This window comes from Thalassophryne amazonica, chromosome 9 (genome assembly GCF_902500255.1).
Source record: "Thalassophryne amazonica chromosome 9, fThaAma1.1, whole genome shotgun sequence".
Classification (NCBI taxonomy): domain Eukaryota; kingdom Metazoa; phylum Chordata; class Actinopteri; order Batrachoidiformes; family Batrachoididae; genus Thalassophryne; species Thalassophryne amazonica.
This window is the reverse complement of record NC_047111.1, coordinates 76,160,725-76,176,626: the sequence shown is the minus strand read 5'-3', so window position 1 is coordinate 76,176,626 and position 15,902 is coordinate 76,160,725. Positions and strand designations below refer to the sequence as shown.

The window sequence follows — 15,902 nt, the reverse complement described above, 5'->3', positions numbered from 1 at the left end:
GCTCATTGGGACATTCAATGCAGCAGAAATGTTGTTGTACCGTTCTCTAGATTTGTGCCTCAAGACAATCCTGTATCAGAGGCTGACAGACAATTCCTTTGACTTCATGCTTGGTTTGCCTTTGCAAATCATGTCCAATCACCTGAATTTACCCCAGGTGGACTCCAGTTAAGCTGTTGAAGCATTTCAAGGATGATCAGTGGAAACAGGATGCACCTGAGCTCAATTTTGTGCTTCAAAGCAAAGGCTGTGAATACTTATGTTCATGTGATTCCTTAGTATTTTTAATCGGCAACAATCTAAATAAACAAAACTTTTTTCACATTGTCATTATGGGGTATTGTATGTAGAATGCTGAGTGAAAAAAAGAACTTTGCTGTGAATACTTTCTGGATGCACTATATCATTCATTAATTAGTTTGTCTAGTGTAGTTTACAATTATTGCATGTATTTCTTTAAACACTGGCAATGCACGTTACACCCGAAAGTACAGCACACTGTAAATCTCTGCAAAATAAGGCAAGATTAATAGTGCCCCCCCCCCCAACGATGTTGACTATATACGAGAGAGAAAATTGAAAAGAGAGCTGTGCTTCCACTCTAAACAACCTTGCACATTCACAAAGTACACACTGCATAGTGATTCAGTTATGAATTGTCAGTATCGTAAGGTTGCCAAGACTGTGAGTGTGTTCCATTAGAAATGCAGTGTTGTTTCATCAGTCTGTATCACTCTATATTTATCATGCACATCACTTTCTCACGGAGATGCCAAATTACACAGATCTATCAGTGGCTAATAGTATGAGGGATGTATGAAATCCCTCTTCCAGTGCTCTGTGATAGGTATAAATCCTTCAGAAATGAGATTGCTGCTGCAATCTAACAACTCTCTTCTTCTGCTCCAGGCTTTTTCTGCCATCTGGTGTGAGTGATGAAAACTACAGTCTAAAATAACATCACACAGCATCTTTATATAAGCTCAAATAGAATCCAGGCTTCCTGCCATTAAAGCCACTTTATTTTTTTTTTCCTTTGTTTTGGATTGAATGTTATTGGATTTGCACCTTTCCATCCTTACACTCTTCCTGACATCCACAGAGGCCACCACGGTGAGCTACGACGGCAGCATGTACCTGAAGGTGGTGCTGCCAAGGACCTTACACACGGAGGCTGAGGACGTGTCCCTGCGGTTCATGTCCCAGAGGGCTTTTGGCTTGCTGGTCGCCACCACATCTCAGCAGTCAGCAGACACCTTGCGTCTGGAGCTGGACGCAGGCAGGGTGAAACTCACTGTGAACCTGGGTAATGCTGCTACGGCAAATTCTGTCCCAACAAATCAAACAGCTTAACCTTTCCAGACCAGTCACTGAGCCAGACTTTTCATGTTATTAGTTTTTGTCTCAGACATTCTTGTAGCTCTCACTCCATGCTTCTACACTGTAAAACTGGATAACTCAAACAATTTGAGGCTGCAGACTACTTCAAACCAATTAAGTAAATTTAACTAAAAAAAAAAAAAAAAAAATTCAAGCATCAGTAATTATTTTTTTGAAGCAAAGCAAACTTGGTATATTAGGTGTTGAATAAACTTTTTTCAGGTCCACTTTAATTATTGCAGTGTATTATCTTGTTGACTTGTTAAACATGTCCAGCTTTGGTTGAGACTGTTCTGGAATTGGACTGGGACTTCAGCATGTTGGGGTTAAGTATGTTAATCAAGGCCACTTTGGCTTACAGGAGAACTCGGCGATTGATCCACCAACCCCCTGGTTTCAGAACAACATGCTCAACCATCATCCCAAAGTGGAGTACTTTCCTCACAGAATATCCATATAACCCATGCTGTTTTGTTTTTGTTCTTTGTTTCCAGCATCTGCCGTCTGAGTCTCTCTCAGTAAACAAAAAAAAAGAAATATAATTTAGATGAGGAATATGAGTGAATCTGACATCAGAAGGTCATTGTATCAACACCTGGCTATTTCTGAGTGTCATGATGCAAAATGATTTTTTTAACCACATTATAATGCTCTTAAGTTGATTTAACACAAACTATCCAGTTTGATTTTACTTTAAAAAATAATTTTTGATGGTTGATTTTTTTGAACTGAAGGTTGTGATACCTCAAAATGTTTGAGTTGCATAAATGTATCAGGTTTTACAGCATACCGCAGTTGCTTGAAAAAGATGTTACCATCCAAATTACAATCATCTTTGCGTGCTTTTCACAATTCATCTTCTTTTACATTTCACATAGTGAAAAACAAAATAATTGCCTTGTCAAATGTCAATACAAATTTAATATTTAAAATATACCCTGTTGTGCAAAAATCATCGGCATGATAGGCAACAATTCCATAAAGCAAGCATAACATAAAAATCAGTGAAAACCATTTTCATCAAACAAAAATCTTGATGTAAAGTGTACAAAAAGTAATGCACAAAAAGAATTGTGCATATCCAACATATTTGTGTCAGAAAAAATGGTGGATCTTGAGACAGAAGAAAATATGTGGATGTTCATCATCTTCATCATATTATTATTATTATTATTCAGGTTGTTCTAATCCTAACCTTAAATCATACTTCTTAACACTAAATGTGAAATGAATATTGCAAATTCAGATTTGTAGAAATATGTATGAACTCAGTGGCATGGTGGCTTTGTGGTTAGCACTGTTGCATCACGGGAAGAAGGTTGTCGCATCTTTTCCTGCCTGGTCCTTTCAGTTTGGAGTTCACATGAGTTCCTTCCGGTTGCTCCGTCTTCCTCCCACATCCAAAGACATGCAGGTTAGGTGCACTGGTGACTCTTTAAATTGACCATAGGTGTGTGTGTCAGTGTGAATGTGTTTGTTTGTCTATATGTGGCCCTGTGATAGACTGGCGTTCTGTCCAGAGTGTACCCTGCTTCATGCCCTACGACTGCTTGGATTGGCTCCGGTATCTCCACTGAGGCCCTTGATTGGCATAAGTAGGTATCGACAATGAATACATGAAATATTGTGTTTAACTTTTCGTATGACATCATATAAAACACTACACTAAAATATTTTTTTCATAATGCAAAAAGTAACCATATACATGGAGCTAAATAAAAAGCCTGTTCCAACTCTTTATTAAACACAGTTCTTTCACATCAATGACCCCCCAAATGTTGATGGATTCATTATTCACTGTTTATTATCCTGGTTGTTCCTGTTGTGCAATCACATCAGTGGTTGTGGCCAAGTGGTTAAGTGTTTCCAGCATGGAAATTTGACATTTAAAGGCCATGCCTGCCCATTCTCCATGTAATGTAGAGTTGCCCCAGGAAGGGCATCTGGGGCATCTGTGTCAAATCAACTTGCAGATCTTCCTCAGATCTGCTGTGGTGACCCCAAGTGAAACAAGGGAGAAGCTGAAGGGACTTACTTTTTTTCCCCTATTGTGGAATCGTGTGAGCTGTAAGCCTACAAAATACTCAAGTTTTTTTATTCATCTGAAGTGGTCTGCCACTTTCTTTAACATAATACTTAATAAATAGTGAAATAAATTCGATTTTCTGTGGCATTTTTCCTTTTAACAGCATTTGGAAATTTTAATTTTGACCTATAACTGACATAGTAATTGAAAAAAAAAAACATCTAAAACCACATTTGAACAATACACTAAAGTGCATGAGCTTTACATTCACTTATTATCTACACCCACTTACTCCAATCAATGGTGACGGGTGGGGCTGGAGCCTGTCCCAGTAGTCACAGGGTGTGAGGCGGGTCACACCCTGGACAGGACATCAGTCTATCACAGGGCCACATAAAGCAGGCAGAAAAATTCATTCACACACGCATACACCTTTGGACAAATTACATTTGCAATTCACCTAATCTGCTTTGGAAGTGGGAGGAAGCCAGAGCACCTGGAGGGAAACCATGCAAGCATGGAGAGAATATGCAAACTGCTTTAAGGTAGCAGTGTTAACCGCTGACCCACAGTGATGCCCAAAGGCTTTACATTGTACTGTAATTGAGGTTTGTATTAGGGTTTAATACCTTTAAACTTCCCCCAATTATACCCCAGAATACTGTAATACTGTCTGCCTATGTGTCATTTTTTTATGTTGTCTCATGAAATGTAACTTTAGGGCTTCATTTATTATATTAAAAGTGCACAATAATCATTTTTTTATTGCATCTGTTTATTCCTTGCTCATCTGAAGCACCTTGAGGCATTTTTGTTGTGATTTGGTGCTATATAAACAAAATTAATTGAAATTGAATTAAAATTTATTGCTACTTTAAATACCCCTGGTTTCAGTATTACTGTATTACTCCTCAACCCTAGTTTGTATGTTATGTCAATAGTAGTAGTATTTCTAATAAGAACTGATTAAATAACAAACTTTATCATCTTATTTCCAAATGTACTTTAAGTTTCCCTTCCATTTCATTTATTTTTTTAAGACTGTTTCATTTAATTGTTCCATTTTAAATGCCATCCACAGCTGATGTAAAATGTTCCTCAAGAAAAAAAAATAGTCAAGTGAATGTTGAACTTTAGTATGAAGTGCCATTAATTCGTTGGCTCAGTTGGATTTTATAAAGGAGATTAGGAGTTTATTTCAGGATGAAAGTGGTTCAGTTATCGATGGCATTTAAGCCATCTGGGCTTTAACAAGAAAAATTATCACCTTTCTTTGATCAAAGGGGAGGAAAAAATCATACAGTATATACACACACTGTGCTTATGTTTCAATTTGACTTCGGACTAGTTAAGGAAAAAGTCTTATATTCTATTATGTGTTAGAAAATCCAGTGAGATGCAATTTAATATGACAAGCCGCTCGCTCAGATGATACACCGAAGAAGAAGATTTTTCCATCAGATTGTTTGACTGATTTTAAATAAACACAAACATTTCAAGCTTAATTACTTTTCAGCCTGCTGTAATAAATATATTTCATAAACAGATTTAAATATAGAAACTAAGGATGGTGGCATCTTTTTCAGCAACTGTATGCCTTCCACTTTCTCTCCTTTTCTTCCTTGTCTTTACCATCTCTCTTTGTTAGTCTGTTTCTCTCTCTCGGTTCATCCACCGGTCAGGTCCCATCTGACCCTCTCAACTCTTTCTGCCCTTCAACGGCTTGTCTGCAGTTCAAGGAGAAGGCGGTCAGAGACCAGATCCCTCGTTACACTCATCCTTCTGCCACTTTAGGCTGCTTGTGGCATGAACGTGACCGCTTAAGGTTCCGTGCCCTCACATTTACTTGCCAGTCCAGTTTAAAGTCGCTTCACTGACCAAAGGGTGCCAGTGATGGAGGCACACAGCACACAGTCACTCTGGTCTCTGGCGGTCTGTATCCACTGCTCTGTGATGGTTGACAGCTTAAGAGCACTCCTCAGCCACAGCAGCTACACCAGCATACGCACTTTTATATGATTCAGAACCACGATTGGGTGAATCCATTCCAAAGCTAAACTGGTTTTATAATGTCATCATTAAACAAGGCATTTTTTGCTGTGATTTCATGGTGTAAGATTCAGTGTGGCTGGAGGTCGTGCAAATCGCCGTTTTCCTCAGAAATCAAATGACAAAGTGTATGTTCATCAGGTGCAGAACAAGCACACTGATCTGTCTGATTTTACTGCAGTTACAGTGCAGCCAAATCAAAGTTTGGGTGTTTTGGCAGAGATGCACCAGTTTGTTTGCCAAAATTTCAGCTTGATCAAGGTGCCAAGTTTGATACCCCCATCACACATAGCCGGAATCAGGCAGAGTGCCATCGGAGTTATGAATCGGCGCACATCTGAAAAGTGTCGGATTTCACTTCCAAAATGTTCTGACAGCATCGGCGGAAGTCAACACAGTTGGTCAAAATCTGCCGGCCGTCCTGAGTGTGACGCACGTGTTCATAATTCTCTGGGCGCCATTGAGATAGGACGCCTGTCCGACAGCGGTCCATATCTTATCTGAGGACCATCTGACCGCAGTCGGAAAATTTACATATTCCAATGGTGGCAAAATGGGATCTGAAACGATTTGAGCACATATGAGGGAACCTCGAGATGAATCTGGCCTGTATGACCTGTAGTGCCACATATAATAATGCCCCCCCCCCCACACACGTATAATAATGCTCCTCCACATTCTTGCGATATGTGACGGGGACTTGAGGAGCAGCACTAATCCGAGACTGCTCAAAATAAATAAATAAATCTTGCATCTGCTCCCGAATGCAGAGCTGCCACAATATTTTAATAGGCTCTGGAAAAAACAAACAAACTATAAAGCAGTGAATACATTTTTTTTTAAGTATCCAAATATAAAGTTTATATAAGATAATGAGGCAAAACCCTGTTTCTGTTATGCTGATGTAATGTCCCATAGAATAGATGTGTCTGCCACCTGCTGGATTATTAGTGGATGTTGGACTGATGATGGATTAGGAGCAGGTGTGGTTGGCACAAAGACAGACTGTTTCCACATAAAAATGTATTAAACAAGAAAAAGAAAGTGCTACTTTTTGATAGTTTGACACAAGTTACTCTCTAAAGCACAAATAACCGCCATACTGCCAAACACAAGACAACACAAATGATTGTGTATGAAACTATCCATGAAAGAAAACAAAAATAATGGAAATTGGTGAGCTATGTAAGCAGTGAGTGGGGTTTTTGAGAGAGAGAAACTCAGAAATGTACTAAATCAGAGAAGGAAACTTTTTTTTTTGACTGTTTCACACTAGTTAAATGCTAAAACTCAAATGACAGGCACAAATGCACACAAATGGAATGGAGTTTGTTTTTTTTATACAGATGCAGCTGAAACAGACACTTCTTCCTTTTCTCTCTGTCCATCTCAACATATGTGTCATTTTGAAGCATCTTGAAATTAGCTTGCTTGTCAGGTTGTTTATTTTCCAAAGCCTAAATCTCATGGTCTTCAAGGCCACAGCTGCTTGCTATATATTTTGTAGAATTTCACTAATTCTATTTTGGAGAATGTTATGTAAAAAAAAAAAAAATCCAAACAAAAGGACACAAGCGGAAACAGGACTTTTTTTTTTTTTTACAAAATGAATTAGTCTTTCGTGTTCTTGTAATACAACCCCAATTCCAATGAAGTTGGAACGTTGTGTAAAATGTAAATAAAATGATTTGCAAATCCTCTTCAACCTATATTCAATTGAATACACCACAAAGACAAGATATTTAATGTTCAAACTGATAAACTTTATTGTTTTTGTGCAAATATTTGCTCATTTTGAAATGGATGCCTGAAACACGTTTCAAAAAAGCTGGGACAGTGGTATGTTTACCACTGTGTTACATCACCTTTCCTTCTAACAACACTCAATAAGCATTTGGGAACTGAGGACACTAATTTTTGAAGCTTTGTAGATGGAATTCTTTCCCATTCTTGCTTGCTCTATGACTTCAGTTGTTCAACAGTCCGGGGTCTCCATTGTCGTATTTTGCACTTATAATGTGCCACACATTTCCAATGGGTGACAGGTCTGGACTGCAGGCAGTCCAGTCTAGTACCCGCACACTTTTACTACGAAGCCACGCTGTTGTAACACGTGCAGAATGTGGCTTGGCATTGTCTTGCTGAAATAAGCAGAGACGTCCCTGAAAAAGATGTTGCTTGGATGGCAGCATGTGTTGCTCCAAAACCTGGATGTACCTTTCAGCATTGATGGTGCCATCACAGATGTGTAAGTTGCCCATGCCATGGGCACTAACACACCCCCATACCATCGAAGATGCTGGCTTTTGAACTTTGCGCTGGTAACAATATGGATGGTCTTTGTCCTCTTTTGTCCGGAGGACACGATGTCCATGATTTCCAAAAACAGTTTGAAATGTGGACTCATCAGACCACAGCATACTTTTACACTTTGCTTCTGTCCATTTCAAATGAGGTTGGACCCAGAGAAGGCAGCGGTGTTTCTGGATGTTGTTGATGTATGGCTTTTGCTTTGCATGGTAGAGTTTTAACTTGCACTTGTAGATGTAGCGACGAAGTGTGTTAACTGACAATGGTTTTCTGAAGTGTTCCTGATCCCACGTGGTAAGATCCTTTACACAATGATGTCAGTTTTTAATGCAGTGCCGCCTGAGGGATCGAAGGTCATGGGCATTCAATGTTGGTTTTCGGCCTTGCCGCTTACACGTAGAAAGTTCTCCAGATTCTCTTAATCTTCTGGTTATATTATGGACTGTAGATGCTGGAATCCCTAAATTCCTTGCAATTGAACGTTGAGAAACATTGTTCTAAAACCCCATCTTTGCTTGTGAACAGCTGTGCCTTTTGGGGATGCTCCTTTTATACCCAATCATGACACTCACCTGTTTCCAATTAACCTGTTCACCTGTGGAATGTTCCAAACAGGTGTTCTTTGAGCATTCATCAACTTTCCCAGTCTTTTGTTGCCCCTGTCCCAGCTTTTTTGAAATGTGTTGCAAGCATCCATTTCAAAATGAGCAAATATTTGCACAAAAACAAAAAAGTCTCAGTTTGAACATTAAATATCTTGTTTTTGTGGCGTATTCAATTGAATATAGGTTGAAGAGAATTTGCAAATCATTGTATTCTGTTTTTATTTACATTATACACAACGTCCCAACTTCATTGGAATTGGGGTTGTAAATACATTGTGATAAAAGGCCTCAGGTGTACATACGAGGTCTGTCCGTAAAGTATAGGTCCTTTTTATTTTTTTCAAAAACTATATGGATTTCAGTCATATGTTTTTACGTCAGACATGCTTGAACCCTCGTGCGCATGCGTGAGTTTTTCCACGCCTGTCGGTGACGTCATTCGCCTGTGAGCACTCCTTGTGGGAGGAGTCGTCCAGCCCCTCGTCGGAATTCCTTTGTCTGAGAAGTTGCTGAGAGACTGGCGCTTTGTTTGATCAAAATTTTTTCTAAACCTGTGAGACACATCGAAATGGACATGGTTCGAAAAATTAAGCTGGTCTTCAGTGAAAATTTTAACAGCTGATGAGAGATTTTGAGGTGATTCTGTCGCTTTAAGGACTTTTCACGGTGCGAGACATCGCGCAGCGCTCTCAGGCGGCGTCATCAGCCTGTTTCAAGCTTAAAACCGCCACATTTCAGGCTCTGTTGATCCAGGACGTCGTGAGAGAACAGAGAAGTTTCAGAAGAAGTCGGTTTCAGCATTTTATCCGGATATTCCACTGTTAAAGGAGATTTTTTTAATGAAAGACGTGCGGGCGGATTGCAGCGTCGGCTCGCAGCCGCCGCGACGCTCCGCCACAGGAAAAACACCTCTGTTGGAAGCCTTGAGGACAAGTTGGAACATCTCCAGCTGATAAACAATTTCTCATATACTCACTCCACTGAAAGCCATCAAAAGCCAACTGGATTTTAACAAATGGTTATCAACACGGAGGTGTTTTTCCTGTGCCGCCACGCTGCGTCGGCTACGTCCCGACGCGCGGACCCGTCCGCACGTCTTTCATTAAAAAAATCTCCTTTAACAGTGGAATATCCGGATAAAATGCTGAAACCGACTTCTTCTGAAACTTCTCTGTTCTCTCACGACGTCCTGGATCAATACAGCCTGAAATGTGGAGGTTTTAAGCTTGAAACAGGCTGACGACGGCGCCTGAGAGCGCTGCACGACGTCTCGCACCGTGAAAAGTCCTTAAAGCGACAGAATCACCTCAAAATCTCTCATCAGCTGTTAAAATTTTCACTGAAAACCAGCTTAATTTTTCGAACCATGTCCACTTCGATGTGTCTCACAGGTTTAGAAAAAATTTTGATTAAACAAAGCGCCAGTCTCTCAGCAACTTCTCAGACAAAGGAATTCCGACGAGGGGCTGGACGACTCCTCCCACAAGGAGTGCTCACAGGCGAATGACGTCACCGACAGGCATGGAAAAACTCACGCATGCGCACGAGGGTGCAAGCATGTCTGACGTAAAAACATATGAATGAAATCCATATAGTTTTTGAAAAAAATAAAAAGGACCTATACTTTACGGACAGCCCTCGTATATATCACTGGATGTGAGCGTATGCAAAGTGTGTACATGAACAGAAGTATTTTTAAGACTTATTAAACAAAAATCAGAAATACTTTAAAATGCTGTACTTTTTTTCTTAGGGATTTTTCCACATACATGTATTTACTCTCATACTTAAGTGAAAAATATGTGAAAAACTGCAAATTTTTTGTTTTTCGTTGATATTATATGCTGTATTTTCTGGAGTACAAGTCACACCCGTTAAAACAAAATACCCGTATATAAGTTACTCCAGAGTATAAATTGCATCTTTTTTCTCTATTATCAGCTCTTTAATTTGGGATTCTTGAATACTGTTGAAGTATATTTTTTTTATTTTTGGCATTTATTACTTTATTATTAGAGGGGGTTTTAGCGCTTTGATTCTTAGGAAAGTCTTGTATCAATAGTCATTATAATTTTATTATTAAGAATTTAAAAGATGTTTAATTTTCAGTATATAAGATGCAGAATTTGCCAAACTAGTAAAAAAAAAAAAACCTGATTTATACAACAGAAGATATAGTATTTAGATGTTGTTTCATGAGGATTCATGTTACTTTAGAACCCAAAGTACTTTCCAGGATTTGGAGGGAAATCAAGATAAATATGTCCCATGATGCGTTATTGAAACCACTGTTGTCTGTTTATTTTTACCTGAGGCCAAAACATGCCCATCAGGTATTGAGGAAGTCTTGGATCCATCCATCCTTCTGTCTGTGCACAGCATAAGTCCAGTCCTATTCTCCTGACTACCAGGACATATCCTGGTAGTTAGGAGGATTGGACTGCCAGAGTCTTTTCAAATTCATTCTTGGGACACAGACCTTGGACAAGTTCAAAGATGGCTAACCTTGACATATTTTAAGACCTATTTTAAGAGGTCAAAAGGTCACATTCTGTTTCCTATTTTTATGTTCATATGGCTGAGGGTATTTTAGTATTGCGTTATATTTTTAAATTGGACCACAGTGATGTGGGTGTATCATAACAGATCCTACAAACTACCACAAACATCATATATGGGTTTTTAATCATCCACCAAAGAGAGATAAAGGAGATATCGGAAAGGGGTCTGTTTTATTGCTGCCCATCTGTATATTCGTTTGTATCTTCATTCATTCATGCATCTGTCGGGATCATATTGGACAGTCTACACTGTAAACGTGTGCATTATTTCATCTTTCAATTAATCATTGGGGCGTTTTGGGTGTAACATGAATTACACTGATGGTTATGCTAGGGAGAGTCCACTCGTCCTAGGGTCCATTGGTCCTGTGGTCCTAGCCTCTTTATATTATTTGATGGTGTATATTACAACTCCAAACTGATTTTAAAGTTCACCCTATCCCCGAACCTTGACCTTGTCTCTAACACTTAACCCTTACCCCTCACCCCAAACCCTAAACCTAACCCTAACCCATAATCGTGGACCCTAGGACTTGTGGACCCTAACACTAGTGGAAAATTCCCTTATTCCCTAGTACACTCAACAAAAATATAAACGCAACACTTTTGGTTTTGCTCCCATTTTGTATGAGATGATATAAAACTTTTTCCACATACACAATATCACTGTTTCCCTCAAATATTGTTCACAAACCAGTCTAAATCTGTGATAGTGAGCACTTGTCCTTTGCTGAGCTAATCCATCCCACCTCACAGGTGTGCCATATCAAGATGCTGATTAGACACCATGATTAGTGCACAGGTGTGCCTTAGACTGTCCACAATAAAAGGCCACTCTGAAAGGTGCAGTTTTATCACACAGCACAATGCCACAGATGTCGCAAGATTTGAGGGAGCGTGCAATTGGCATGCTGACAGCAGGAATGTCAACCAGAGCTGTTGCTCGTGTATTGAATGTTCATTTCTCTACCATAAGCCATCTCCAAAGGCGTTTCAGAGAATTTGGCAGTACATCCAACCAGCCTCACAACCGCAGACCACGTGTAACCACACCAGCCCAGGACCTCCACATCCAGCATGTTCACCTCCAAGATCGTCTGAGACCAGCCACTCGGACAGCTGCTGAAACAATCGGTTTGCATAACCAAAGAATTTCTGCACATACTGTCAGAAACCGTCTCAGGGAAGCTCATCTGCATGCTCGTCGTCCTCATCGGGGTCTCGACCTGACTCCAGTTCGTCGTCGTAACCGACTTCAGTGGGCAAATGCTCACATTCGCTGGCGTTTGGCACGTTGGAGAGGTGTTCTCTTCACGGATGAATCCCGGTTCACACTGTTCAGGGCAGATGGCAGACAGCGTGTGTGGCGTCGTTTGGGTGAGCGGTTTTCTGATGTCAATGTTATGGATCGAGTGGCCCATGGTGGCGGTGGGGTTATGGTATGGGCAGGCATCTGTTATGGATGAAGAACACAGGTGCATTTTATTGATGGCATTTTGAATGCACCGAGATACCGTGACGAGATCCTGAGGCCCATTGTTGTGCCATACATCCAAGAACATCACCTCATGTTGCAGCAGGATAATGCATGGCCCCATGTTGCAAGGATCTGTACACAGTTCTTGGAAGCTGAAAATGTCCCAGTTCTTGCATGGCCGGCATACTCACCGGACATGTCACCCATTGAGCATGTTTGGGATGCTCTGGACCGGCGTATACAACAGCGTGTACCAGTTCCTGCCAATATCCAGCAACTTCGCACAGCCATTGAAGAGGAGTGGACCAACATTCCACAGGCCACAATTGACAACCTGATCAACTCTATGCCAAGGAGATGTGTTGCACTGCATGAGGCAAATGGTGGTCACACCAGATACTGACTGGTATCCCCCCCAATAAAACAAAACTGCACCTTTCAGAGTGGCCTTTTCTTGTGGACAGTCTAAGGCACACCTGTGCACTAATCATGGTGTCTAATCAGCATCTTGATATGGCACACCTGTGAGGTGGGATGGATTATCTCAGCAAAGAAGAAGTGCTCACTATCACAGATTTAGACTGGTTTGTGAACAATATTTGAGGGAAATGGTGATATTGTGTATGTGGAAAAAGTTTTAGATCTTTGAGTTCATCTCATACAAAATGGGAGCAAAACCAAAAGTGTTGCGTTTATATTTTTGTTGAGTGTCCATGAACTGTTCAGAGCTGATATTCCTCAAGACACAGTTGGGAGTCGTGCATGTACTCGTGTGAGCCTGGAAACGTCATATGGACTTCCAAAGGCTCACAGACAGAAATTTCACTCATGACACAAAAAGCTTCTTCATTGTGTGACTCTAATGGTATACACATACTTTAAATGATGCGACCGCACATGTGATTGTCACAGAATTCATAGTAAAACATACAAAAAAATCATGCACAAAAATCTGTACACATCCGTACATATATTGGACCATCTGAGCGAAGAAAGAAATGCAGTAAACTGCTCTATACAAATTATTATTGTTATTCTAACAAACAAGCTTTTCTGGATGTTGAATGCAAAATGCGCATGACGACTCCTCAATGGTGTATTTTGCCTGAATTTGCATAAAATATCACGCTTAACTTTTCCTATCATATCATACAAAGTGTGTTTTGAGAATATGTTGAATTCAAAGCATTCTTTGTATGCACACACACACACGTTTAACATCCTTTCCCAGTTTTGTCACATAGCTGACTCAGAGACTTTACTGTTATTTCCAGTTCTGAGGGTTGTCACCATCCTTCAACTGTTGGGTATTTTCTCCTCCAAACATTTTTAAACCTTTAACAAGACAAACAGAGTCAAGAAACACCAGTGAGACAGAAAGTCAAATATTACGCGCGGAGTGCGGCCAGGCTGTACACCAAGGCTACACTAAAGTCTGGCCTGCTTTTCCGCTCTTTTTATTAAGAGACGCCCTCATCACATAAACAAGAAACTTGTCCTAAGGGTGGGGGTAATGACGCAAGACAAGTTTCTTCCCATAACATAAACGCATACGTCAAGTGCAGCTGTAAGGAAGAACACTTCAGGTCAGCACATCTCGTTCGTCTGTTGCAGTTATCAGCTGTTTTGCATCCGCCCGGAACACTAAGCATCACAATCAATCAAAATTCAACCTTCAGTTCTTTTACTCCCAGTCGTTAGCGGCTACGAAAACAAAGTTATGTTATAACAATAAGTACATCCAGTCCTTCATTCCCAGTTCAGATTGACCCCAGAGTGCTAAAACGAAATTGAATTCTCAGGATTGCATTAAGACAGGTGCAAAACAGCACATCTCCGTTCTCATGAGAAAGAAGACAAAGCTAAAACAAGGTTGAATAACACGTACGTTCTCAGGGTGAAGTGCAAAACAGCACAACACCGTTCTCATGAGAAAGAAGACAAAGCTAAACAAGGTTGAATAACACATACATTCTCAGGGTGAAGTGCAAAACAGCACAACACCGTTCTCATGAGAAAGAAGACAAATGTACAAACGTTTAACAGTGATAACATATATACAAAATCTTTAACATTCCCCTCCTGTTTATCGCCTGTTAAACATACAGTAGGCATCACTCAGCTTAGCACTTCTTTTTGAGATTTTCACTAAGAGGTTCATCATGGTATGTTTTCTCTATAGGCTTACACCCCAGAGGTGATGTCATCATTGTCACCATCATCGGTGTCTGGGTCATCATACTTCCATTGGTCTGGGTACAGGTCAGGAGAGCCATCGTCCTCCTTGTCGTCATCTGTCCCCAGAAGTGGATATGATGCTGGACCCCCTCCTGGTCCTGGACTTATTGCTGTGGTTATCATTCTATTTACAAGGCCTCGGAGACATGGAATACAACAACATCCACACAATGTTAGAATTGCAGCAAATACTGCTATAGACACTAATAGTGAAGAAATCAAAGACCTCCATTTTCCCATCCCTTCCAGCCACCAATCCCAGCCTTCGGTGTTTACTCCACTGTGCTCTTTCATCTTCCTGTTCAACGTCCTCAGCCCGTCAATGGCTTGAGTGAGACTGCCGTCTGCAGCCGTGTTGTTGGGAATGAATGTGCAGCATTGTTCTCCGAACATGGCACAAACACCTCCTTTCTCTGCCAACAACATATCCAGAGCAATACGATTCTGGAAGGCCATAAGGGACGTGGCTTCTAACTGTGAATGGACAGCCTTAAATCCTTCCTCAGTCCAATTTCCTAATTTCTGTACATTGTAGTGGATGTAGTTTATTCTGTCCACGTTTTTATTAATTGAGCACCACCAACAGATGGAAGATTCGAATCCAGCTGCTATTTGATTAACCAGTTTATACTCGTCAGGCACTCCCCTGGGGACTCCTATTGCGTCAATATATGTTGGATTTCCCACTCCTTTCCAATCTCTTTTCACTCTATGTCTGGCTATGCCTTTCTGCCAATCTTCAGGAATAAGAGAGGCTGCATATGTCGTAACGTCTTCAGGGGTCATGGGTATGGCTTCAACTGGTAACAATAATGATATTAAGGCACAATAACCTGACACATTCCGTGGCAGTCTGTCAAAGATTCTGTTATCCCCACACCACCACCATACGTCACTCCTCCCGACAGGTTTGAATGTGGGAGTACTATGGACCACATTCTTACACCAGGCGGTGTGGTTTAAGCTACCCAAAGTCTTACTTGTCCCTGTCAAGTGTACACATGTATGGTTAGCATGCCCAACTTTGGTTGAGAATAAAGGTTTGATCTTAGTCAATTTGGTCACTGGATAGATCTTGTCCCACTTAAAACATTTGTTGTTTGCCGCAATGTATGTCTGTGTCATAGCAGTCAGTAGACAGTCTTTGGGTAATGCTGCCGGTATTACCTGTAATATAGGTCTGGGTCCCATACACACAACACAGTCCTTCTTTGCTGCTAGTCCTGCTTGTTCTGCCATTAAAAGCCAATTGTTAT

General features: G+C 40.6%; 1 protein-coding gene across 9 annotated transcripts in view; it reads left to right on the top strand.

Annotated features, from left to right (window-relative positions):
* The window catches only part of LOC117517424 (neurexin-2-like), a 643,324-nt gene that overhangs the window by 216,323 nt on the left and 411,099 nt on the right, over positions 1 to 15,902 (top strand). For all 9 annotated transcript variants that reach the window (XM_034178438.1, XM_034178436.1, XM_034178437.1 and 6 more), the window contains one exon: positions 1,103 to 1,306. In XM_034178438.1, coding sequence (XP_034034329.1) covers positions 1,103 to 1,306 — 204 coding nt within the window. The remainder of the gene's footprint in view (positions 1 to 1,102; positions 1,307 to 15,902) is intronic.